The sequence below is a fragment of the Marmota marmota genome, unplaced genomic scaffold (assembly GCF_001458135.2).
Source record: "Marmota marmota marmota unplaced genomic scaffold, marMar, whole genome shotgun sequence".
NCBI classification, from domain to species: Eukaryota; Metazoa; Chordata; class Mammalia; order Rodentia; family Sciuridae; genus Marmota; species Marmota marmota.
Genome location: NW_026000242.1, coordinates 6,146,052 through 6,173,032, shown reverse-complemented (window position 1 = coordinate 6,173,032; position 26,981 = coordinate 6,146,052). Strand labels below are relative to the sequence as shown.

The 26,981-nt window shown below is 50.8% G+C and overlaps 1 protein-coding gene across 1 annotated transcript in view; it reads right to left on the bottom strand.

Moving 5' to 3' along the window:
• Tmprss13 (transmembrane serine protease 13) overlaps positions 1–26,252 on the bottom strand; it is a 30,796-nt gene extending 4,544 nt beyond the window's left edge. The window contains exons 1-9 of the mRNA XM_015489663.2: positions 26,098–26,252; positions 14,948–15,182; positions 14,061–14,165; positions 11,502–11,624; positions 10,397–10,526; positions 8,501–8,593; positions 6,623–6,666; positions 5,171–5,333; positions 4,171–4,343 (exon numbers count right to left, since the gene is read on the bottom strand). Coding sequence (XP_015345149.2) covers positions 4,171–4,343; positions 5,171–5,333; positions 6,623–6,666; positions 8,501–8,593; positions 10,397–10,526; positions 11,502–11,624; positions 14,061–14,165; positions 14,948–15,182; positions 26,098–26,193 — 1,162 coding nt within the window. The 5' untranslated portion in view covers positions 26,194–26,252. The remainder of the gene's footprint in view (positions 1–4,170; positions 4,344–5,170; positions 5,334–6,622; positions 6,667–8,500; positions 8,594–10,396; positions 10,527–11,501; positions 11,625–14,060; positions 14,166–14,947; positions 15,183–26,097) is intronic.
• Between the last annotated feature and the right edge of the window lie 729 nt (positions 26,253–26,981).

Sequence of the window (26,981 nt, the reverse complement as noted above, 5' to 3'; positions counted from 1 at the left end):
ACTGCATCTGGCTCAATCTATCTCAAACCTCCAGTCCTCAGGATTCTGCCAGAGTCTTCAAGGTCATTCTGATGTCAGTAGTTGCCATGTAGGGAGATTCATAGCCTTAGAAACTGCACTGGGCCAAGCTGATACCAACGGAGGGTCTCACCTCTTCCATGCTTTTTACTCATAGCAAGGGACAGCTGCAGGCTAAACTGCAAATGTTAGGGCCATGGCACTTCACGGTGTGTGCAGCCTGATATGGGAGGACACCTGCTGGTTGGCCAGGGCCCACTGCACTCTATCCAAATTTTTACCAGCATGGGTAAAACAAACAAACAAACAAACAAACAACAACAACAACAAAAACACCACAAGCAGGAGGAGCACATCCCTAGAGACGCACAACACAGCCACTGCCCTCTTGCTCCCACACAGCAATATTTTGAAGGTGCTGTTGAGTATCACTTCATAAATACCCTCTGCAGACTGTGCCCCTAGGTGGTCTAGAGCATTAGTCACCAAACTCCAACTTGCAGGAGGAAAATATTGCTTGAAAAATAGACTTTTGCAATGCTCTCCAAAGTCTGTTGTGTTCATGGCAGCATCCTGCACTTAGAATAGGGCCTGGCGCATATTAAATGCTCCATGAACGGAGAGGATGAGAGGAAGAAAGGGAAGCTCCTCTCTCATAAATAGGGCTTTGAATATCAGTGTCTCCCACATTTTATCTCTGTAAACACACACACACACACACACACACACGAAGGGAGAGCATCAATCATTAACAAAAAATGATTTCTTTTCAATGTCTGAAGTAGGATAGAGGAAATAGGATTAGGTAGAAAGGAGACCACCAGGGAAGGGAGAAGAAACTAACTTTAAACCTAAGAAGCTCCAAGGACACCCTCACCCTCACTTCCCAGGCTTGTTTTCCTCTAGACCTAAATTCCTGAAAGGCCCAAGAATCTTAGAGTATTGTGAATCTGGTTAATTAATGCCTACATGCGCGTTGCGAGTTTACACAACTTATTTTCTTTAGAGTAAATAAAGCCAAAGGAAACTATAGTTAGAAACCTCTATAATGAGGACATTCCAAACCTAAAGATCCAGAAAAGAACCAGATCACGGGACCTGTGCTCTGTGCTGCCACCGCCCCCCGCCCCCATACCTCTATGTTCGCTATTTACAAAGTTTCCTTTAAAAGAAGAACCTGAGACCCCAAAATGCATCTCACTCTCGAGGAACACACATTTTCTGTCCCTTTGAGTGTGTACTCCTTGCATTCCTAAATACATCTCATGCCTCTTTCTGATGCATCCTGATTTTTTTTTTGTTTGTTTGTTTAATCCTGGGGATTGAACCCAGGGGCACTTTACCACTGAGCTATATCCCAATCCTTCTTATTTTATTATTATTTTTTTTTAGAGAGAGAGAGAGAATTTTTAAATATTTATTTTTTTTTTTTAGTTTTCAGTGGGCACAACATCTTTATTTTATTTTTATGTGGTGCTGAGGATCGAACCCAGCAACCCGCGCATGCTAGGTGAGCGCGCTACAGCTTGAGCCACATCCCAGCCCCCTTTTTATTTTTTGAGACAGGCTCTCACTAAGTTGCTGAGGCTGGCCTTGCACTTGTAATCCTCCTGCCTCGGCCTTCCAAGTTGCTGGGATTACAGATGTTAGTCACTGTGACTCTGGCTGTATCCTGAAATTCTTTTGGGCAATGTATATCAATAGCCTACAAGGGCCAAGTTGAGGGCCACTTCTCTCTTCTGGGGAATCTCCTCAGACCTCTGTTTGGTAATGGGCCCATTTTTGAGATGCAAACTCTTAAAAACATGTAATACTGTTCTGTGTTCTGTTATTATATATTCTACTTGTTATTATATATTCTGCTTGTTTTAAGGGAGAATTAAATTCATCAGTGAGTTTTCACAATTTTCTCATAAAGTACTGTAACTCAAGGTGGTTGGCCTTCCAAACCAGTTTTTTAAAAAAATCAGCCCTAATTTATAAACTAAAAGTCAGGGCACATAGTCTGATCACAGGGCTATATAAATCTGAATTGCAATTTTCAAATGAAGGCTCTTCTTCCAGCTCAGGGGCCCATCAAACCCTGGAAAGGGAATGCCACTTTCTGAGAAGGCTGTGCAATATTTCATAGCTTTCATTGGCTTTAGAAACTACTTAATTTGTTTTGGAATTCCTAATAATATCAAGAAGATGGGTAAGAAGTAAGATCTGGATGTTTAGCCAGATGAAGTCCAGGTCTTACAAGATTGAAAAGACCCATTCTGGTCCTGCTTACCGACAGACCCTTGTGTATGTACCCCCCCACCTCAGCCCCAGTCTCTGCAGGCAGGGCTGGAGGGGGGAGGGTTGAGGGTATGGCTCTGGTGGGTGTGGCCTGAGTGGGCGTGGTTCCGGTCTGGCCCTGCTGTAGGAGCTGGCCCAAGATCCTCCTCCTCACCGGACTCTGAGGAGCTAAGCAGTCTGACTCATGTCAGCACTGCCTCCATAATGAATGTGCCAGGAAACACCAGCTCACAGGCTCAGAGCACCAGAATGGCTGGGCTAACCAGAATCCTCCAAGGCTTCCAGAAATCCCAGTCCTCCAAAAGAGGCCCTCCAGCTTTTGCCACGAGTGAGGCTTGCTTGTGCTAGAGGATTCTGACCCCATTCTTGAGGCCCCCTTCACCAGGCCTTTGAGAATCTTGGATCTCTCAGCCTTTCAAGATTGATTAGGTGCCCCCATCTGTGTCACCACAGCTTCCCTGGCCCCCAACATCACACTGGTGGCCCCTTCTGGTTGTCTGGGTGTGGGTCACCTGTTTGGTTCTGTTTGCTTTGCAATGGCAGAGCTGGCCTATAGTAGGTGCACAGTGAGTATCTGGTAAGTGAGCCCATGAGTGAATGAGAGATGAAGCCTCGTTTGGCATCCCTTGTTCGCAGTGACCTGAGAACTTCCACAGCATTTCCGTGGTGCAGCCCCCTCTGGTCCTTAGCTCTGACTTCACGGCAGCTAGCTGTCGAACGTGCACTGGCTCACGCGCTCTGCTGCAGTGTGTACAATCTGCCAGCCCAGAGCCAAGTGGCAGGAGCGTTGCTTGGGTGTCAGATCAACCTGGATCTCACAAGCTGCCACCTATTACTTGTGGCCTTAGGTAATTATCTTTCTCTAGAGCGCCACTTCCTCATGTGTCAGAGGAAGCTAATAATAGGACCTGCTCCAGAGGGTTGTGAGGAGTAAATGCAATAATGCATGTCACATGCTTGCCACAGTGGCTGGCCTCTGCTCAGTCACTACCAGTGCAACAATTCAACCTATTTATATTGACTAAGAGCAGTATCGAAGCCTTGGCTCTGGTAGCAATTTGCAATGTGAGATGTGTCATTTGGAACAAACATTTTTAATCCTTGGTCTCAATTTCCCTGATTATAAAATAAAAGTGTTTCATTTGTAAGGGGACAGATAGATGAGGATGGTGGGAACACAAGGTTAAGAGAATAATTCTACAAACTGAGCCCACTGTACTGACTCCCCCCATGCTTTGTTTGCCAAAAAGCAATCCGCCTGCAGCCCCGCCTGGCCTGAGGGGACAGGAAATATCATATTTCTCAACAAACTGAGGCAAGGGACAGGGGATGAAGGCCTAGCAGTCAGCGTAGATAATGAATAATGGGGGTGGAGAGGATGAGGGCTGGTTATCACCGGGTTGCTAACAGCTAACCTCTGGGATCACACTTCCCAGCTCAATAGGTTGCTAACACCTCCAGGATTGCACTGCCCAACACAAGTGATTACCGCCGTGCTGCTCCTTTCTGCCCTGAGGCATGTACACAGAGAAGAAGGAGTAGGTGGGGGATTCTGGGGGTTTATAAAAGAGTAAGACACCCCCAGTTCTGGGCCTCTTCTCTCAGCAGAAGTCTATCTCTGTCCCTCTCTTAAATAAAACTTCTTTCTACCCTTGCCTCAGTGTTTCTCTGGTGTTTAATCTTCAATACTGGGGCAACAAGGACCTGTCCCTGATCCCCAAGAGCAGTATCCCATCTAATGATGTCTAGGAGTCTTTGACTTTTGCTATGCTGAGGGTCCAGGGCCCCCAGATGAGTCCACAGGCACTGCCAATTCCAAGGGCTGCCAAGGGTGCTGGGGAAGAGAGAAGGGGGCACAGATTCACTCACTGGACAGGGTCAGGGGCTTGGAGAGCCGCACAAGTGCTATGTCATAGTCATCCTGCTCATCCGTGTAGTTGCCATTGATGATGATCTGGGAGATGGAGGCTGCCTCAGGCAGCTGGTGCAGGTTGTGAGTCCCAGCATACACCTTCCAGCCATCCAGGATCTTCTCCTGGGTCCTGCCACAAGAAAGCACTATCCAGTTACCCGCCTGGCAGAGTTCACTGGCAGCCCCTGCTGCACACAGGGAACTGCAGCAGGAGCATCAGCTTGGAGGCAGGAGGATAGATGAATTGACCTCTGGAGGGGACCACTATTGTATGAGATCCAAAGCAATCCCCCACACTCCCATATTCTGAACGAGTCATTCTGCACCTTACAATGTGGAAAACTTGTGTGGCATTTATACTCCACTATCTTATCAGCAGGCCACCAAGGATAACAAGCAGTGGATGGGACAGATCACAGTCATAGTACCCTTAGCAGCCTTGGAGATTTAGATGGGACAGAGTGACCTGCTGAAGACTTACTTATGGGAATCCAGAGCCCCTGAGGTCTGGGCTGTATGGGCCCCTGAGGGGACAAGACTGACCAGACACTATCAGAGCTGACTGCACTGTTCTCTCTTCATCCCCATCCCTCAATTCCTGGGACCGTGTTCCTGACTTCTCAGGCTCCTCTGCAGGAGATGGCATAAGCCCAAAGCCTGTTTTTCCACCCTGCTCTTCAGGGCAAGGGTTCAAAGTCCCTCTTCCTTCCTGCCTCACTTTCCTGGGAGAAATCATAGCATTTTCTCATTCTTAGACCTGCCTCAACACAAGTGCTCCAACTCACACTCCAGGACCAAACAACCACTGCAGATCCTGACCAGCAGCACCAGCCTCTGGCCCAGGGGCACTGGGCTCACACCACGCCCTCCTCCACCGAGAGGTCAGTCCACAATCCGCCCTTCCTGGTGATCCCCTATCCCTAGCAGCACCGAATCACAGGTTCCTCACGCACTTACACAAAGAAGCAGTGGGCAGCGGTGAGCACCCACTGGGCATCGATGAGCGTGCCGCCGCAGATGTGGGTGATGCCGTAGTGAAGACTGACTTGCCAAGGCCACTTGTTCTCTGAGGTCAGCGTCCCTCCCACGATCCTCCCGGTTATGGCTCTTAGACCGCAGTCTGGGGAAGTGAAGAGACAAACCATAAACCATAAACCTGCTCCTCTCAAAGCCCCTGCCTCACTCCCTGGGTTCCCTGCAGGCTCAGGCATCCCATCCTGAAGGGTGCCCACCAGCCACCCTCCCACCCACCTGAGATGCCTCTTTGCCTCACCTAGTCTAATGTGGTACAGCTACTTCCTGCCCAAGCAGGAAGACCACATGGTGGGCCAGCATTTTGGATCACCTGGTAGGAAGTTTGATCCGAGACAGCTTCCCCTTTCCTTCTATTCATTCGTTCAATCTTTCATTAATTTGATCAATGCTTACTAAGTGCCCAATGTTTGTCATTGAGCCAGGCATTAGGGTTTCAGGGTACAATCTGGGGCTGCTGCCAGGGGCTCAGAACAAACAGACAGATTCTAACATGACCCTGAATTGATAAGCATTGTGAAGGGCATCTCTGTCATTCAAAATGATGGAGAAATAAACTTCCTGTGGTACACACGTGGGCTTGTGCCCACACGATGGGTCATTGAGTGCTGTTGGTGGCCCTCCATCTCAGAGAACATCTCCAAGCATGGCTGGAGAGTCACCCTTGCAATCATGGACCAGGAGGCAGCCCCCAGAGTGTGCTTAGACCAGTGTCTTTTCTCCTTGCAAGGGAGAGAGTGAGGCCCTAGGGGGGTGGTCACTCCATCCATAGCCCTGTGTCCTCCCTGCCCCTAGCTGTCACTGAGAACACAGTCATTCTGGGATGGGTCACAGCCTGGGCTCCAGGTCAGACCCAAGGTCAGATACCAGCTTTTCATCTGCCAGTGGCCTGTCTGACCTCCGGCAATGTAAACATTTCAACCTTACTTAAAAGGTAGGTGGACAGTATTAGCATCTGCCTCCAAGGGAAGCTGCAGGCACTCACTGCAGCCTTGATTGTAAAGCCACCGCGCAGTGCCCTCCACGTGCAATATGCTCATAGCTGTTGGCTCCAGATCCTCATCTCCATCTAGGGCCCTGTCTATGGATACAGAGCCCTTAGCTTCCCACAGGCTGCACTCCTGCCCTGTCCTTGGCCTTGGCCTAGAGTGCAGAAGACTTGTGTGGCTTCCTTGGAAAGAGAGAAGTTGCTGACTGACCCCTATCAGAATTAGGAGAGAGAAAATGTGATTCTAGGATGGCCCTTATGGGATTCTGGTCCCGAAGCAGGACTCCTGGCTGAGACCCTCCTCCTTGCTGAGACCCGGGCCACTCATCACCTCCTGCCCCCTGACTCCCAACCCACACACAGCACAATACAAAAAAAGAGCATCTTACGGGAACACTGGAGAGAGACGTACCGCTGGGAAGGGCATTCAGACCTGCAAGAGGACACACAGAAGGTGAGAAGAGTAGCCACCTCCTCCAGGAAGACTTCCCAATTGACTCCTGCTCAGATCCGATCCCATTTCCAGGAAGCTACCCTTGTCACAAGAAGTGGAGACTGACTTTCTCTCTCCCAGTGGGAAATTCTTCCTTCCGCACTTTCTCCAGGAATAGGGATGGTTCAAAGCAAATTATCTCCATTCTCACCTCCCTCCCAGTTCTTTGAACCCAAGTCTTCACTGTTCTAGCATCTTCCACAACTAAACAGGTAACCAACCGAAGGCTCCTCTGATAGGTCCTCAGGGTAACAAGCAAACCCACCTAACCTAGAGCAGGCATCCAGATGCACCACGCCATCTCTCAGACCCTTGCTTCTTCTCTCCCTTCCACAAAGTAAACAATGCCAGCGGGTGGAACACCTCCCCCCCAGTGGATTATGTTACAATTTGGATATGTGCTATCCCTCAAAAGTTCATATGTGAGACGATATAAGAACATTCCGAGGTGAGATGATTAGATTATGAGGGTGGTAGCAATCGATGGATTAGTCCACTGATAAGGATTCACTGTGTGGTAACTGCAGACAGGTGGGAGTGGTTGGAGGATATGGGTCACTGGGGCTTTGCCTCACAGGCTGGTATTTTGTCCTTGGTGAACGGTGTTCTCTCTGATTCCTCATTGCCACATCCTGAGCTGACTTTCTTTGCTATACCCTACCACCATGATGTTCTGCCTCACCTGTGGTCCAGAGCAATGGAGTTGGTTGATCATGGACTGAAGCTCTGAAACAATGAGCCAGAATATATTTTCCCTCCACTAACTATTCTTGTCGGGTCTTTTGGTCACAGTGACCAAAAAAAAAAAAAAAAAAGTGATTAAAACTGACTGGGAGAGGAAGGGCTGCAACACAAGGATGACAGAGAACCAGGAGGTCCCAATGGAGGCTGATGCTTCCTAGATGGGCCTCCTGGTCCCGGGCCACTTGCACCTGCAGTGCCCTTGCTCTTGATCTCCAACCCAATCCCAGCTATGCTTTTTACTGCTGCCCCTACTCCAGTCTCTGCAGAAGCTTTCAGTTCAAACACCTGGCTGATGGGTGGCCCCAAGATTTATTTGTCAGGCAGCAACTGAATTATGACTCTCAAACTGTCCTGTGACAGAGGGGACGCCTCTCTTGGGAACCCTGTTCAAAGGCCTCCATTTGAGACTGCCCTGTTGCTATGGTGAAGCCCTATTCAATAGGAGGTTCTGAGCCAGCCACAGAGTTATTCAGTTCTTGGCCTTGAGATTCAGACACCAGGTGCTCGGGGGTGGAAAGTTATGGGCACAAGTTGACAATCATAATCAGGCTGCTCATACTCATGACCTTGGCTCTGCTTACTTGGAAGAAACGTTCTCACAATAAATCCTTTTGATGTTTGTACCTACGTAATAAACATGCTGAGCTTGTTGCATGTCACCACCTCCTAACAGGGTTGTAGTCAACCACCGAGACCCAGTTTTTTCCTCTATTTGTGTATCTGTCTTTCCTCCATCTCCTCACTTCCTGGCTCAGAAAACTGAATTAAGAGCCATGCAGGGGACATGGCATTTATTAATTGTCACTGACAACCAGGCAAACTCTCAGCCCGAAGGCTCAAATAAGAACTTTTAAGCCAGTAGGCGGGGTGGTGAAAATGGAACGTAACTGAGATACCCTTGAACGTTCATGATGGATTCCTGGGGCCTGGGTCCATGAAAGGCAAGGGAGAGGGGCTCCCTGACTCAAAGACCCTCCCAGCCCCTCATTCCACTGCTCACAGGCAGGCAGCCTGGTTCACCCCACCACACCTGCGGAGGCTCTCCTGGATGGTGGAGTTGTACTCAGAGATTGAGAAACTGCTGGCAAAATCCCTGTGGGCCACCTCGGTTGTCCGGTAAGCACTGTGAGGGAGGAAGGAGAAGAAGAATGAGCCCACTGGAGATAGAGTGTCCCAAGTTCTCCACATGGCTTTAGAGCCCTCACCCCAACAGCCCTGCAGACAGAGGCTGGACCGCAGTGGTCTGAATGGTGGCCACTCTTCCATGTAGCAGTCAAGGCCCCATATAGTTGGACCCCACCTGCATATTCTGCCCCAACCCACTAGCCCCGTGTACCAGCCCAGTACTTCTCAAAGCGTGGTTCCAGACAGGGAGTTCTTTAGAAACGCACATTCCCAGGTTCTACCCCAGACCTATTGAATTGGAAGCTCTGGGGATGCTCCCAGCAATCTTTATTTTAACAGGTCCTCGAGGCAGTTCTGATGCAAGTTTGAGAAGCACCAATCTCACCCTTTTCTGTCTAAACTGTGGTCCATGAACCAGCGGCATCAGCATCATCCCAGACCTGCCGAGTCTGAATCTGCATTGCAAAGATCCCCAGGTTGCTGATTTGCATTTTTTAAGTTTGAGGACCCTAGACAAGTACACTGGTGACTCTCAGGGCACAGCATGCCAGGAATCCCCTTGGGTATGTGCTAAGCAGGTTCTAAATCCTAATCACAGAGATGTGGGTTCTGGGGCACATCTTCACAAGCACCTCAGGTGATTCTGGTGTGTTCCACTCTCTGTGTGGAAATTGTGTACATTTCTAGAATGTGGTGTGTCCTTGCCCAAAGCTCACACATGCTCTTCCTCTACCCAGAGGGAGGGCCCATCCTTCCATCCTCTGCTCTTTCTTCCAAACGCAGCTAGGCACCTTCGCTGTCCTGGGCCCTCAGAGCCCCCACGCATGTCCTTAAGTGGGATTGTTGGTGTAAGCCTCTCTTACTAGAGCATCTTCAAGGGCAGGATCACCTCTTACTCCATTGTGTCCAGGTGCCACATAGTCACTAGCAGCTCATGAAAGCTCAGTGAATGCTCTTTGAATAAACGATATTTAAAGAACTGAATCTCCCCGGGGGTTCAGGCTTGAATGTGGTCACACAATTCATGAATAACAAATGTCATTGGTTTCCATTGGATTACTCAGCATCTCCCTGCCCTCCACCAGGACTCTGAGGCTGAGGAGAGGGACGAGAACTAGTTTTAAGTCCTAGCCCCCAACCATGGTTTTCCAGGTGATTCTTTTACAGAGAACCCACAGGGAGATCCTAAACCTTTTCCCCACAACCTCACACACAAAACCACTCAGCTTAATGACTCAGGCCAAGAGGGAGGTTGCCAACTGGAGGCTCCTTCCGTAGGAAGGTCACGATCCACCCTGCTCCCTGTTCCACCCATCATCATTGGCTCCTTGATTTAAAATCTTTAGAGTTAAAGCTTCTTATGACTTGACCTGGCCACACCTGCCCCACCTGATTTCCCATTTCATGAGTTCTAGTCCAAACAAAAACTAGTACTGCTCAGAGTCCACCAAAGGGCTTTGCATAGCCTGAGTTTCTGGTTCCCAGTTGTCAGAAGATGAGACCTGACCAAACATCCAGCCTCCTCGTGGGGCCTGAAACCATTCAGTGTGGCAATGACACAAGGTGCTTTGCTGCAGAGCTGTAGAGGGGACTGATTACAGCCAATAATTACGGGGCCTCAGGGAAACCGCTTGCCCCACACTCATAGGATCCCAGGGCCACTGCCTTTTTGAAAGACATACCCTGAGCTACTAGGATCAGCCCTGGTGGCCTATGACCCTTTAACAAGGGGTTCCTATGATGCGCCTGCGACACCCCTGCGAAGAGCCTGCTGCACCTCTGGGGCCCTCGGGAGGTTTACCTTTCAAACCCCAGCTGCCGGCAGGTCTTCTCTGAGTCGGAGTCGTTCCAGCTGCTGCTGCAGACGGGAAGCCACTCATGAGAGGACCCAGAGTAGACTTTCAGCAGAGACTTCTCCCAGTCAAACCTCACTGCAGGGCAGAAAAGGGCAGAGCAGATTCTCAGCACCCAGGAGGCTTCGCTCTTGGGGAGGTGTGAAGGGAATCTCCAAGAGGCTCCTGTCCTGGGGCCGTTCCCTCAGGCCTCGGACATTCGGGAGGTTGGCTCCGGCAGCAGTGGCAGGCCAGTCCTCGGAAACCCAAGATGCTGGGCAAGGGCAGAGCCCTGGCCAGGGAAGGGGCAGGGCGAGATCTCTCCACCAAGGACCCGGAGCCACTGGGAGAAGGGGTGCACATTGCCAGGAACCATCACCCCGAGAGGACAGTGGCATGCCCAAAGGAGAAGGTAACAAGAGAAATAAGGTCTGTGATCTGACACGACAGACTGTCACAGATGATTGTAGTTGTGGACAAGTGGACATGTCTATGCACAGGTGAAATGGACGGGCCACCTGTACATACAGGCACCCTCACATACACACCTCAGCAGGGCTGAGTGCAGACCTCACACACTCACGAGCCACACGCTCACGAACCACAACAAGAGCACAAACAGATCTCTCTCTAGAACTTCAAGAAACCACAGGAGTGGCAAAGTGGAGGTCACCCACTGGACAGAGAGGAGGGACACAGGGATGGTGCTCTGGACCCCTTAGTCATCTCTAGTCAGAGCTGCTCCGCTTAGATCAGTCTGATATTTGAGAGTTGTCAGATTTTATTGGAGACTCACTAATCTTGTTCAATTCATTCACTTTACAAATTAAGAAACTGCAGCCCTGAGAAGGTAAGTGGCTTATACAGGTCACACAGCACTGAAGTCAAGCTTTAAACCCAAGTCTACTGTAACTAGGACCCAGATTTTCTGATTCTCTGTCCATTTCCTCCTGTTTGATCTCTTACAGTTTGCACCACAGTTAGAAGTCACCAGAGCGTGCATGCACACACACACACACACATGTGCGCACATGCACGAACACACACACACACTCCCATGTCCAGCCTCCTTACCACAGCCCAGCTCGTCACTCTTCAGCTTGCAGTCCACCACCCCATCACAGCGAACTGCGTGCTTGGGGCAGCTCTCCACGGGCTCCTTGTACTTGATCCCCGTGTGGCCCCGCCAGAAGTAGACTGGAAAAACAGAAGCAAAAGCTGGGTCACAGCCGACCCCACAGAGGCGAGACACTGAGAAGCCCAAGGCCCTGGGGGTTCTGAGACACCGACCTGCAATCCCTCTCGGACTCTGGGGCTCTCGTCCCCCATCTGTATGGAGAGAAAGGCTGCTCAGGAATGCTCCGGAATGCTCCAGAAAGCTCCTGCAAGCAGGGCAGCCCCAGGCAGACTCGAGCAGCCAGCCACCCAGAGAGAGGAGGGGGAGAGAGAGAGAGATGGGGTGCTGAGGTGGGCAGCTCTTGGGGGTCCCCCTGCCCTGCGCGCTGGCTGAGGCAGGGGCTGGAGAAACCACCCCCTCCAGTGTCCTGAGGCCCCTCAGGACCCTCTGGCATCCCCTCTTCTCTGTGCTCCACAGGGTCAGAGCAGACATTTTTATCCATACAATCACACACATGCAGCCACCATGGTCTTGTCCTCTCAAGGGTGACTGTCCTTCCAGCCTAGGGAGTTCCTGGGTGGGCTTCCTTCTCCCTCTCCCCTAAGTGAGGGTGTCTCCTGTGCTATCCTTGCCTCACTACTTGCCTTTATGCCTTCAAATGTCTTCTCACTCAACTCTTCTCACTCAAGTGTATAAGAAAACCTCTTCAAGAACCTTATACAATCAGCTTCTTGACCTCCTGTTTCTAACAGCAATCCCTTTCCAAGCCAGGAACTGTTGCCTTACTGCCTGGAGACACTACCCGCCCCCCCCCCTCAAGATGCCCCAGACAGAGTCCTCATTCCTCACCCGGCCTCCTGGCCTAGCTGACTCCTCAGCCCCAAACCCACATTCTCCCACTGGCCCCACGACTTGCTCTTGGTCACCAAGGTAAAGGCCACTTGTTGTGACTGCTCCTTCCAGTGCAGACACAAATCCCTCCTCTCCATGTCATGGTCCTCCTGTCCTCCTAATCCCTGACCTCTGGGAAACACGGGGCAGTTCAGCTCTCAGAATGTTCGTGAAGTGGCCACCTCAATGTGGATGGGAGCTGGGAGGCTGGGCTCCAGTCCTGACCCCACCATGTAGCTGCACAGTGACCTTCACAAGTCACACCACCTCCCTGGCCCTGATCTCCAGACCTCCCTGAAGGAGCCACTGGGGACTTCAGGAAATGCTCCAAAACCAGGCCAGAAGCTTAACTCTATTCAGGGAGCCCAACTTTGGGTGCCATATGCTCCCTCTGTGGGTCATTTTCCACTCTCATGGGGCAGGATGCAGGAGAGGAGCAGGGTGGGAGCACCCATAGGAGGTGCCACGTGGCCCCACAAGGCCTTTACACACATCATGACGGACTCCACTACATGGTCATCAGGTGGGGAAACTGAGGCTCAGAATGGTAACAACTTGTTGAAGCCATGCAGTTGGTAGGAAGCAGGAGCAGGGTGTGAGGGCAGGGAGTTCCTGGGTGGGCACGTGGCCCCCTCTCACACAGCCCTCTTCCTCAGCCACCCTGCCCTTTGCCCCACCGTCTCTGCAATAGTATCCTTATGCCTCTCTGTGTGGCCTGGCCTTACTGAGCCAAACAGATGACCCCAGGCCCCCAAGTGTGTACTCTCCCCTGTGGCAGGTCCCCTCCCTCTCCTCATTCCGGCCCCCACACTTCCAGCTGCTGCTTATCTGCTCTCAGGCCCAGTCCAGGTCAGAACTGCTCTTCCATCTTCCACGTCTCCATCTGGCCCCTGCACCCTGGCCCATATAGGTGTCACCTCTTTCTCACAGTCATGCTCAGACACATTTGGCCTGAGTGATTTCCAACCTCTGCCAATCCCAGGAGTCAGAGTGTGATGCGTGCCCACTTTTGTTCCCTACTGAGTTCCCCCCTGTGCTGGGCTCTCCCAGTCAACTGCTGAGCAGAGAGCCTGGGGCGCACCCTGGGTATCTTTTCCAAAGAGGGAGAAATTGAAGGGTCCTGAAACCCTGAACTTAGAACTGGCCAGATATCCATGAGATACTTTTTCTCATCAATGTTTTCATGCTTTTTTTTTTTTTCTTTTATCTTTTTAGTAACTAGCATTAGGAGAGTGAGGATTTGTGCCAGGAATTATGCCATCATCTCATTGGGTCCTCAAACCCGATGAAGTTGGAATGAGAGCTGATGGGCACATGGAAACGGGTTCTGTCCCATTTGAAGATGCAGAGACTGAGCTCAGCGTGGTTAGCTCACTTGCCCGGGTAAGTTGCACAGGAAGTAGCCCAGAGGGACCCAAGCCCAGGCTCCTCTGCATCCCACACTCTTAACCCAGCTGCCTCAAAGGCTGTTCTATGGTCCAAGGCCATTTGCAGGAGTGTCTCTGCATGAATGTGGTAGCAGAGTGAGCATGGGGTGCCCTGTCCCTGATGTGTGCCCGCATCCCAGGGCCCTGTGCCACCTGGCAACCACCAGAACCCACCCCTGCTCCCTCCATTCAACTCACAGAGAAGGATGAGCGCGACCACGAGGGCGATGAGGAGGAGGACACACCCGATGAGCGGCAGCTGCTTCTGGCTCTCCTGCCAGGAGAACTTGGGCAAGCCGAGACCTAGGAGCAGGGCAGCAAGGGAGGTAAGGCTGCTGGGGAGGAGTCTGGCAGGTGGAGGAGAAGGAAGCAAGGCTGGCCCGGGAGGGCCCATTAGGACCTCTGCACCCAGAGTATGCCTCCACCCTCCTGATGCCAACCCTTTTATGCACTCCTCTGGGCCAGCCAGGCACTTTGCATATGTTCTCTGACTTCTTTCTCACAGTATCCTTGTAAGCTGAGTCCCATTTTATAGATAGGGAAACTGAGGCTCATGGAAATGAAATAACTTGCCCAAGGTTGCTTGGCTAGGGAGTGACAGGGCAGGGGATCACATGCAGTGTGTCTGATTCCAAAGCCCACTAAAGTGCCTCACCCACTCTGAGAAGCAAGACTGGGATGGTCCCCAAACCTCTTTGGCTAGGAGGAACCCAGCACAGGGGGGAACCTCCGTAGGGTGCAAAATGAGCACATATCACAGAGCCCTGTCCTCAGGGAGCTTAGACTCCTAGGGGCAGGGGCTGAAAATACTTCAGGCCAAATGTGTCTGAGTGGGACTGTGAGGAAGAGGTGTGGAGACCATGGTGGCCGGTCACAGTCAGATATCAACCAGGCCTGCCTGCCTTGGGTTTTCAAGTGACACTTCCTCTCTGCCTTTGCCTCCCCAGGTCCCTCACAGCCCACCCTGGCCATGCCCAACGTCATTATCCCAGAGGCCTGAGGAGCAGAGAGCGCCAGCTGAGATCTCCTGACACCCACAGACTGCTTCCCTGTTCCTCCTGCCCTCCCTGCCATGTCCCCCTTACCTGGGCTCTCCCCGCTGGCCCTGGTGGCTGGCGCTGACCTGGCAGGAGATGCCCGGACTGGGACAGCCCCCACTGGTGTCGCTCTAACAAGACACACTCTTGTTGGAGAGGACGTCGTGGAGGCTGACCTGGCCGATGATGACCCTCCCGATGAGGACCTGGATGGGGAGGCCCGAGCCGGAGACGTCCTTGCTGGAGAAGCCCGGGCTGGGGGCGTCCTTGCCGGGGAAGCATTCTATAACAGAACAGAGGGCGTCCCTCAGGCGGGGCCAGGGGATAAATGGACAAGGGCTGGGGTGGACAAGGAAGCACCTGAGAAGACATGTGTGAGCAAGGGGAGAGAGAGTGCTGGCCCCGGCTCCCCGACGGGGACCCGCAGACGTGGGCTGAGGGCAGGGGGCCATGTGCTGTGAGCTGGGGCACCTCCTCAGGCTGTGTGTGTAGAGGGAGGGTCAAAGAAGGGGCTGCCGGGAGGCACACTCTCTCTGAGATGTGGGATGGAGGAATCCTGTCCCCTGTGGGGAAAGTCACCACCCCCCTCACTCCCATCCTTTTCTTTCATGTATGTGTTAAATTATAAAATACTGTCTCACTACTATAAGCTTTTGTGAAAAAGTAAAACACCCTGCTTAAGAAAAGCCCTCAGCTGCCCTGACAAGCCCCTATTCTCTGCCATAGTATCCTTATGCCTCTGCTGTGTGGCCTGGCCTTACTGAGCCAAACAGTATCCTTTTTTAATATTTATTTTTTTTAATATTTATTTTTCAATTTTTGGTGGACACAATATCTTTATTTATTTATTATTTTTTTTTAAAGAGAGAGAGAGAGAATTTTTTAATGTTTATTTTTTAGTTTTCGGCAGACACAACATCTTTGTTTGTATGTGGTGCTGAGGGTCGAAACTGGGCTGCATGCATGCCAGGCGAGCGCGCTACCACTTGAGCCACTTGAGCCACATCCCCAGCCCAGTCCCACTGGATCTTGCATGCATATGCACATGCGCACGAATCCGCCAGGAGCCTCAAGAGGCGAGAGGCAAGGGAAGAAGGCACAGGCTGGGGTGCGGCTCTCCCATGCTTGGACAAGGACCTTAGTTGGAGTGGTTTTTAATTTATATTTACTGTGTTAATTTATATGTACAGAGGACTTAATGTGCTGTAAGCCCTTTATATATATTTCCTCATTTAATCCTCTTAACAATCCTATGAGGCAGGAACCATTATTATTCCCATTTTGCACAGGGAGGAACAGAGGTGGAGAGATGAAGCAACTTGATCAAGTTCTCAGAGCTAGAAAGTAGCAGAGTCAGGACTTGAACCCAGAAAGTTGGAGTCCAGGGCTCCTGGCGGACGGCTATACCAAGGAAGGCAGCAGCTGGAACTTCAAGGGCAGTCAAAGAACAGCCAGTGCTGCTCCTTTCTGGAAAGCCAAAGCTTGGAGTGATCTAAATCCGGGAGAGGGAGCTGGTGGGCAGAAGTCCCCCTGACCTCCCTCCTGCACCTCTGCCTCTTCAGTCCCCTTCTGAGCCCCCAGAGCAGGAGCTGAACTGGCTCCCGGGCTACATCTGACCATCATTGTAACATCTGCTGAGAACTGGTTGGCTGCTCAGGAGGGCAGCTGTCCTGGCGACAGTGGAACAGTGGAGGAACCCCACCTAGGCTTGGGGACCCAGGGGTGGGGAGGGCACTGGCTCTCTTAGGCCTCCATTTCCATCCCTCGCCAACCACACATTGAACATCCTTCCTAAGCAGACCAGACCCCAGTCTTCCTCATGGGCACATCCAGCCGGAGTGCACCCCTCATCCCTGCCACAAACACCTATTTGGTTTTACTTTTTACATATCTTTGAAAAACTTTTTAAAAATTTGTTTTAATTAGTTATACATGACAGGAGAATGCATTTCAATTCATTGCACACAAATGGAGCGCAACTTTTCATTTCTCTGGTTATATACGATGTAGAGTTGCATCGTATGTGCAGTCATATATGTACTTATGGTAATGTTGTCCATCTCATTCCACCTTCTTTCCTGTCCCCATGTCCTTTCCCCTCTTCTCCCATTTCCTTTGCCCAATCAAAATTTGTTCATTCTTCCCACTCCCCCCACCATTATGGATCAGCATCCACTTATCAGAGAGAACATTTGGCCTTCATTTTTTGTTGATTGCTTACTTCACTTAGCATATATTCTCCAACTCCATCCATTTACCTGAAAATGCCATAATTTTATTCTCTTTTAAGGCTGAATAATATTCCACTGTGTATATATACCACAATTTCTTTATCCATTCATCTGTTGAAGGTCATCTAGATTGTTTCCATAGTTTAACTATTGTGAATGGAGCTGCTATAAAATGTTTATTGATGTGGCTGCATCACTATAGTAGGCTGATTTTAAGTCCTTTGGGTATAGACCAAGGAGTGGGATAGCTTGGTCAAATGGTGGTTCCATTCCAAGTTTCCTAAGGAATCTCCATATTGCTTTCCAGAGTGGTTGCATCAATTTGCAGTCCCACCAGCAGTGTATGAGTGTACCTTTTCTCCCATATCCTCTCCAACACTTATTATTGCTTATATTCTTTTGATAATTGCCATTCTGACTGGAGTGAAATGAAATCTTAGCGTAGTTTTGATTTGCATTTCTCTAATTACTAGAGAAGTTGAACATTTTTTCATATATTTGTTGATCAATTGTATATCTTCTTCTGAGAAGTGCCTGTTCAGTTCCTTGGCCCATTTATCTTGGAAATTAGTGTTCTATCTGACGTTCGTGTAGTAAAGTTGTTCTCCCACTCTGTGGGTGCCAAAAACATACATTGGTGAAAAGATAGCCTTGTCAACAAATGGTGCTGGGAAAATTGGAAATCCATATGCAGCAAAATGAAATTAAATCACTACCTCTCACCATGCACAAAACTCAAAGTCAAGTGGACCAAGGATTAGGAATTAGACCAGAGACCCTGCATCTAGTAGAGGAAAAAGTAGGCCCAAATCTCCATCACGTTGGATGAAGTCTGCCTTCCTTAACCAGACTCCTAAAGCTCAAGAAATAAAATCAAAAATTAATAAATGGGATGGATTCAAACTAAAAAGCTTCTTCTCAGCAAGGGAAACCATCAATAATGTGAAGAGAGAGCCCACAGAGTGGTTTTACTTTATAAATTCCCTCTTCTGTGAGTCAGAAGTAATCGGTTTCGGGTATATCCTCATTTTTGGTGGGGATGAGGAATGAATGCAAGGAAGAATCCCCGGTTCCTGACCACAAGTGACTTGCCAGAGACACTGAGCGCTGCTGTCTGGCAGGCCGGCCTGGGCCAGCAGGGGCGGGCTCGGGTGCATCTGGGGACCTGAAGGCAGCTGAGCCAGGGCTGAGGTCGCCCTCTCATTGCCATTGTCTAGAGCCAGATTTCCATGAAACAAAGGTTAGACTCTGGCCACTCTAAGCAGAACAGGACTGGGGTCGGGACGAAGGTGGAAATGGGGACAGTTGATGGCACTGGTGTGGGTCAGGCAGACCTGGGTCCCAACCCTGGGTCTATTACTCAGTAGCAATGTGACTTTGGGCCAGTACTTTAATTCTCTAAGCCTTTTTTTCTTCATCTATAAAATACCCCTTAGGAGCATCCTTGCTGGCATCTGGCGCACAGAAAGTCCTAGAAAATGGCTGTTCCCCTCCCCCTTGCCCTGAAGCACACAGCATGCTCAACCATGCCTAGATCATCAGCCAGGGACATGATGAGTGGCAGATATGGGCTGAGTGGTGGGTGAGCTCATCTTAGGGAGGAAAAGCAGGGTGATGGGCAAAGTCAGGGTCAAGTCCCACCCATGTAAGACCCTGAGCTTCCCACCTGCTAGGGACCCTCTCTCCTAAGTTCACACTCTACATTTTCCCAACTTCAAGGGTATTTCCCATCGTTCAGATAATAAAATACTAATCACTCATAAGTAGACGGCACTTTAGAGTTTACAATTGACATTCATGTCTGTGGCCTCACAAGGTCCTCATCTCATCCTGAAAAGCTGATCATTCTGGGAGCCCATTTTGCAGATAAGTAAGTCAAGGCTCAGAGCTAGATTACCAGAATCACCCAGGACTCCCCTCTGGCTTACTTGCATGAGTTCCTGCCCCTCTTGAATCAGGAGAGCCTTCTGGAGCAGTCTGCTTATGCTTAAGGTGCTCATTTCACATTTGGCACACAGCCAAAGAACTAGGACCACCAAAGAACTGGGACCTGGGGCCTGGTAGGGCCAGCTGCTCCATTGGGAACCCAGAGGTTCCCACAGGGAAGTCAGTCTAGTGGAACCTTCTGGCATGAACCATGGTTGGGCCCTGTGACCTGCCAGGACTGGGCAGAACATAGTGACCTAGGGCAGTGCCGTCACAGTTAGTGACTGTGCTAGAATCTAGCTGTGTGACATTGGACAAGTGACTTCGCTTGTCACAACTCAGCTTCCTTATCTGTGGGATCCAGTTCACCCCGCTCCGTAGCACGGTCGTCATAGGTGATATACACAAAGCACTTGCTGAAAAGTAAGGGCTTGGGTGACATTGGCTGTGCTGGGGTTGCTCGCTGTGGTTTGGGAGTGCTGGCCTTGAAACAGGTCTGCCTGAAAATGCCTGGGTCGTTTCTAACTGGGTTTCCTTGGGCAAGTAACATGGAGCCCATCAGAGCCTGGCTCCATATCTGTAAAGTGGGCTTAATCTCACCCCCTTCCCAGGTAAATGGGGAATGTACAGGAAAGATCCTGGTCTATAAATGTGTGTTCAACTGTAATAAGGTTAACAGCCCACTAGGGACTTTGCTGCATCCTATTTCAACCCTCTGACAGCTCTTTGTGGTTGGTATCATGAGCCCCATTTTACAGATATCAAAACCAAGGTCCAGGGAGGTTAGGGATACACCAGATTCACCTACCAGGGAAGTGACACAGCTTGGATTCTAACCAGGTCTGCCAGGAGCAAGTAGAGTCTTGACCAACAGTATCACGGGTACCCAGGGGAATTTCCTTCCTCTCTTCAGGTTAGTATTTGTGAAGCTTCACCTCCACTGTTCCCTTTGATTCTCACAAGGCTCCTAGTGAGCAAGCTGGGCAGTATGATTGTCCCCAGTTTCTACAAGAGGAACTGGGGCTCAGGGGGACTGAGGAGTAGGCCTACCCCACCCCCAACCTCTAACGTAATCTTTGCATCCCCAGGGAAGAGCCCAGGCTGTCTCCACCTGAATGTGACTATGACTCTGGGACCCTGGGACCTCATCATGAGGGGTACAACAAAGGGCTGGGCTGGAGAAGAAGGGGTTGAGAGGGTCTCAGGGGGCGAGACACTGAGGAAGATGGCGGGAGGATGGGGGTGCATTCATGATGCTGGAGCAGCCCGGGGTTAGACGGGGGCGGGGGTGGGGGGTGTCGGCAGGCATGCTGGGAAGCCGGGAGCAGCCAGCATGAGCAACGTCAGCAAAAGTGCAGCTGCCCTGAGTCGGGGTGTTCAGCCCTGGTTTTGGCAGAGCGAGCCCTCTGTTGTCAGAGCTGGTGGGAGGCAGGTGGACCAAGGCAAGACAAGTAGCATCCTTAGTGAGACCCTCTGTCCACTCCCTGACTCTGAACCTGGACCCAGCCATCGCAGGACATTAGGAAGCATCTTCATCTTCAGGGGCCATCAGAATAAGAGATCCCACAACCATCCCTCTCAGACATATTATGGCTGGCCACCCCACCCTGCTAGAAGTTCTTTCTGATGTCTAACCTGCTACAGCACTAACTCATTTCCTTCCCTCAATTCTTGGAAAGCAACTACTAATATTCCATCCTCCTACCTACCCAGAGGCTTGATGAGCTTGAGGGCAGATGCTTTTAGGAGGTGGGGAGCAGGAAAGGGAGGAGACCTTTATCTAAGGTCCTGAGATAAAAGGGGCAGAGCCAGAACCAGAACCCAGGCCTCCCAAATCCTTGCCTTTGCCAGTAAGCACAAGACCGGGAATAGGACTCAGATGCCAAATCTCTGCTGTGCCCTGACCTCTCCACCATGTCCCTGCAGACCAGAGGCTCAGCCACCCACATGGGGGCATGTGGACAAGGCAGAGCAGCAGCTCCCAGGGGCTCTGCACCTTTGTCCTGCCCATCATTCTCTCCTGGCCCTGCCTCTCCTCCTCACCTACCCTGGGGGACTCTGGGGTTAGCCCTGGGGGTAACATGGCTGCGAGCCCTTCCCCCACCATGAAAGGCCTGCACTCCAGGGTGCCCCTGCTGTGCCTCCGCAGCTCCCAGGGCTCTGTTCAAAGACTATCTGGACCCTCCAAATATCCTGGGACAAGAGGCAGCAAGGGAGGCCTCTGGGGCAAGGAAAGTGAGGGCCACCAGGAAGAGAGCAGAGGACAGTTCCTGGTTCCAGGTTCTTTTCAGGAGTCTGTAAGGATTATGATTCTCATCTCACAGACTAGGAAGCAGAGGCCTTAAACATCTGCTCCTCTTGACTGGGACTGGGGAAGCATTGAACCCAAGACCCCTTCACCACTGAGCTACATGCCCAGCCCTTTTAATTTTTTATTTTGAGACAGGGTCTCACCAAGTTGCTTAGGGCCTTGATAAGTTGCTGAGGCTAGCCTCAAACTTGTGATCCTCCTGCCTCAGTCTCCTAAATTGCTGGATTACAGGCACATGCCACTGCGCCTAGCTAGACCGGAAACATTTGTGTGTTTTGCCTGAAGTTGTTGAGGTCTGTCTTATGGCAGACCAGGGATTTAAAAACAACGAAATCCAAGGCCCCTTTCTTTCAGTCTGGTGCTCTCTATACTGAGTCCCCAGGGCTGGGTTCTGTACCTCCAGGTGAGTGGGGAATTTTTCTGGTTTCTTGTAGGGACTCCTCCCCCTGGGACTGCTAACCTAGTGGGGGATGGGAGTGAGTTAACAAGCCCCTGAGAGTGTCCTGCCTTTGGCCTCCCCTGTGTCTCCTGTGGGCTCAGTTGGTGATGTCATGGAGGAGAGGGGCTCTCTGTCTGTGCTGAGTGACACCACAGCCAACTCATGGGTGCTTCACCCCTGGCTATGTGGCTGTGCTGTGGACTGAGCCCCAGGCTCTGCAAAGAGGCAGCAGCATGGACTCTTACAGACATGGTCAGTCTTATCCCCACGCAGACAGTGAGGAGGACGCTATCTAAAGCTCCCCTGGTAGACCTGAAGAAGATCCAGCGACCTTGGTGGCAACCTCCCAGCCTGGGGCAGGCCCAATGGGTCCCTCCAGGTCCAGTCGAAGCTCCATCCTTGGGGACATCCTTTCATTAAGCTACCACCCCTGGTGTGGGGGGCTGGGCACTTCAGATTGTCAGAGCTGGGAGGAATTTGAAACCCCTTCAGCCCAAGCCCTTTATCTGGATAAGGCAATGAAGGACCAGAGAGGCTTGGTGGCTTGCTGAAGATCACACAGCCTGTTAGGGACAGTGGCAGGACTAGAAGCTCAAACCTCTAGCCACATCCTTGAGCTGTCCCATGACACTGTACTCTCCCACAGCCTGCCCCTCACCATCCTCCAGAGAGGAAAGACCCTTCCCCAGACCTAGGCCTCAGATACGCACCCTCTTCCCCAGAAACTCTGCATATCAAGGACTCTCAAAGGGTGGGCACAGGCAGGACCATAGGCTGGAACCCCAACACTCTGGACTAGACAGGAAAAGCTGCCCCCAGCCCCCAAAAGGACCAAGAGGGGCAGGAAGGAGCTCCCCTTGTTAGAGCCTAAAATGCTTCCCTGGGGGCTACTAAGGACCCCATGGGCTACAGTGGGGTGGCCCTGACCCTATCCAGTATGACAACTACACCGGGCTGGGCTCTGGTGGTAAGGGCTTCTTCCCCTCCTCGCCGCCTGGCCCAGGCCTTACTGTGCCTTCAGGGCCACAGGGCTCTCTCCCACTCTCCTGTTCCCTGAACCTGGAGTTCCCGGAATATAGGCAAACTCACCATCGCCCCCTGGCGCCGGCTCCCTGCCCACCTGCTCAGTTCACCCCTGTTGTTGCTAGGCCAAGAGGAAGCTGTTTTGCCAAAACAAGACACTTAAGAGGCCATTGTTCTATTAACCAGTCTTCCCGCCCAGCACCCAGCCTGGAGCCTGGCACACACTCCCACACACCTGTGTTCCCATTGCCAAGTCACAGAGGACAATTCAGGGAAGACAGGCAGGTGTAACAGGCAGAAGGCTGCTCAGGACCAACGATAGCATGATGCGGGTCTCAGGTGGGGGCTGTGTCCCTACAGGGGCGAAGGACACACAGAGCTTTCAGAGGTGCCTGCACTTTGGGCTGAGGTTGGCAAGGTGAACTGAGTCCACGGGCCTGCCACCTTGGGAGCCTGCCCAGCCCGTCCTGGGGAAGGTGCCTTGTCCTAGAGGGTCCTGGATCTCACCAATCCAGAGCATGTGTGGTCTTGGGTGATTTGGAACCAGCATAAGAAATAGGAATTCCCAGCATAAGAAAATCTGTCCCACAAAGGATGGTTGTTTTATCAGTGGGTGTACTTCAGTCTTTCTCTAATAAGCACTGCAGGTCTAATGTGCACCATTGGGAAGAACAGATGCATGTATCCAGTGCGGCACCCGGCAATCCCACTCTCTGGGATTCCAGCCACTGTTAGGGAACCAGAAAGGGAGTCGGGGAAGTTTGTCCAACCCTCTTCTTTGGAAGGTGGAGGAAAACTAGATGTAGAGAGAAGATATTTGTTCAAATTTAGAGGAGCCAGGATTAGACCCCAGAGGATGACAATGATGGAGGTAATTCCTAACACTGTGGTTATATCTGCATCTCTATCAACGTTGGAACGTTGGATGTTGTTCTAGAAGAGGCTTACTAAGTGAAAGACCTTCCTTCCTTCCTTCCTTCCTTCCTTCTTTCCTTCCTTCCTTCCCTTCTCCTTCCTCCTCCTCCCTCTCCTTCTTTTTCTTTGTTGTGTTGGACTCCAGTCTATTTTTCTACACTTTTTATTGGTGCATGATAGTTTTACATAATGGTGGCACTTGCTGTTACATATTCTTACATGCACACAATATAACAGTATCTATTCTATTGGTGCTGTTATTATTCCATTTTATAAAGGAAAAAAACTAAGGTACAGGGAGGTTTAGAGCTTGCCCACAGCCTGGAACTTGGTCAGTTCTCTGTCCACCACAGCATGAAACTTTTGATTGGTTTTGGGTTTTTGTTGGTGTTTTTGTTCATTTGTTTGGTTAGTTGGTTGTTTTTGAGATGGGGGTCTCACCAAACTTGTTCAGGCTGGCCTCCAACTTGGATTCTCCTGCTTCAGTCTCCCAAGTCACTGTGATTCTAGGTCTGCAAACAGCACCTGTCTCACCTTTGCTTTTGAATATGGAGAAACTGAGCGCCTTGTCCATCCCTTTCCCAAGATCCTTCTGAAGACTTAGTTTCTCCCATAGGAGCATTAGCAGGCTCATGCCCATTGGCCACCATCTTCCTTACTAGTGTTTAGAGCTGAGACAGAAACTGAAATCATCTCTCTGCAGTAAAGCCCTCGGGGAGAAGGCTTGGCCTTATTGACCAGCATCTCCCAGCCCATTCCCGTCTCATCAATCTCAACAAATACTTCAAACATGATTAGCAGCCCCCTCTCTAGCTTGCCCTGTCCTTACCCCAGAGAATCCACCTAAGACCAAAGGACAAATTTTAAAACCTTCAATAAGGAAAGAATGGTTCATTTCTTTCATTTTGAAGTAAGTTCTGACAATCTCCCTTCCAAGATGATCATGGCCTACCATACCTTTGACATTTAAGTATTAATTAGAAGTCTTTATTTTTTCATTAAACATAAAAGGTTGTTCTCCATCCTTTGTTCCTCCAGCAACCTTTCACATGGGTTCCTGACTCTGGGGACATGGACCTCCTGGGACCATGGGCCTCCTGGGTGGACACCTCCCCATCACCCTGCCCCAGGACCAGGTCCATCCATTCACCTCCACTGTGAGCACAGCCTCCCTCTAGATAGCTCAGCCCTTCTCTTTGGGTATAGGGACCATCAAATTTAGACTCCCACCAAGCCACCCAGGAGGACACCATTGTTGTGACTGCAGTTTCACGTTCTCCAGGCTTCCAACAAAACTCCATTCCATCCTATATGCCATTCTTTCTGATCACCAGCAACCCCATTGAGTCTCAGAGGCCTGAGGCCAAAAGACCTTGGTGAGGTGGAGACATGAGCCAAGGAGACCAGAAGGCAGGGGAGGTGGCCTGGGGAAAGAAGAGTCAAGAGGGCACAAAAAGGTTGGTAGGAAAAATAATGGTAAAGCTTCCAGAAACACATCTGGAGTTCAAAATGGACCACAAGCCAACTCCAGGCTGGAACACAGAATGAACTGATCTTTCTCAAATCCAGGCTGGCCCGTCTCCCTCGAGTCCCAGATTCTATCATATCAAGAAAGTACAAAGAACATGGAGAGGAGCAGAAAACAAGACCTGAGCACTCAGAAAAGTCAGAAAGCAGAGGCATAGTTGAAGCCTTGGGAAGGCTTTACACGTCTGTAACCAGCTTTTCCGCCCACAAAAAACAGCTCAGCTGCTCTCTACTACCCCAAGAGCAGCAAAGGAAAAGAACCATGTTGTAGCAAGGAATTGTGGTTAGACACAAGGAAGCCCTTCCCAAGATGAGGATTATTGAGCAAAAATAAGTGACTAAGCATGGTTGAAAAATCCCTTAAAAATCTTTAAATGTACACAGAAAGTCATATTTTTCTGGGAAGGTTTTGGAATCTACTAGGGGATTAAACAAGGTAGACTTGAAGATCAGGTAAGATGCTCTTGATTCTCAAACCAGCAAAAATCAGGTTAGGTTAGATTAGATTAGCAACCAGCAAAACTGACCACTTAACAGCACAGATGTCCTGGCCAGACTGCTCACAGGTCACAAAGAAGGGCTCAGCCACTCAGTCCTGGGACCTGAATCCAAATTCCACCAGCTTCTCCCCACAGAAGCAGCTTCCAGGGATCATGATGCATAGGAGGCCCAGAGATCCTAGTCCCCAGTAACTTCCGACCAGAGGAGGCATTCTTTTCCCCGCAAACCAGAGGCACCCGAGCGGCTGTGCCTCACTTGTCTCCCAGCCGCCCCTGTCCCTCAGCACCGGGAAGATCAGCCAGCAGAGACCCACACGCACACTTACCCTGCCGCTGTCCCTCTCCATGGCCTCCCAGGGATGAGTCTTAGGCTTAGCTGATGTCAAGAGGAAGGTCCATGTTGCCCCCAGCTTCCCAGGCATGTGGGGAAAAGGAGGTTGAGGGCTGAGGGCCGGCCCTGCGAACGGGCGGGGAGGCTGGCTGGATGTGAGGTAATCCTGAGTATAAACAAGGCAGAACTTGCCAGACCTGTCCCTCCGCCCTCCCTGTTCATCCCAGTTACTCAGCGAATACCGAAAACGGGGAGCATGTGCTGCCTCTGCTCCTGAAACTGCCCCCACAGAGGCAGCTGGAGGGCGCTGGCCTGCCTCCTTCAGAGGACCAAGGAGGCCCCATGAGGATGGCTGAGCCCAACCGACCTGAGCCCCCATCACAGAGGCACCGGATCCGGGATGATCCTGTCCCCACAGGGGACATCCATGGCCAGGGACAGAGCCCTACCCAGGGCAGGACAGTATGGAGCTCCATGCCAAGGGTCACACATCTAAACCCCACATCAGGGCAAGTGGTCTGGTAAATTTTTTTCTGAATCCAGGGAAGTTATTTCTGTGAAAACTCTTGATAAAGAAATTAAAATCAAATGGCTTTAATTATGCACGTAATGAATTGCCTCTATTGAAAACAATAAAATTTATGAAACAGTGCAACAAAGTCAATTAAATTGAAACACATAAATATCTGAATGGAAACTGTTCCAGGAATTATTGGGCTGACTCATGATCCCACACCTGCGTCCCATTCTGATCCTCAGAGTCAAAAGGAAGAGCTTCATGCACCAAGCCTGGCCGAGCTCCGCTGAGGAATGCCAGGAGAAGGGGTTGGGAATTAGCTGGATCAGGGGAGGTTTCATATTAGGAGCATCTGGGACACT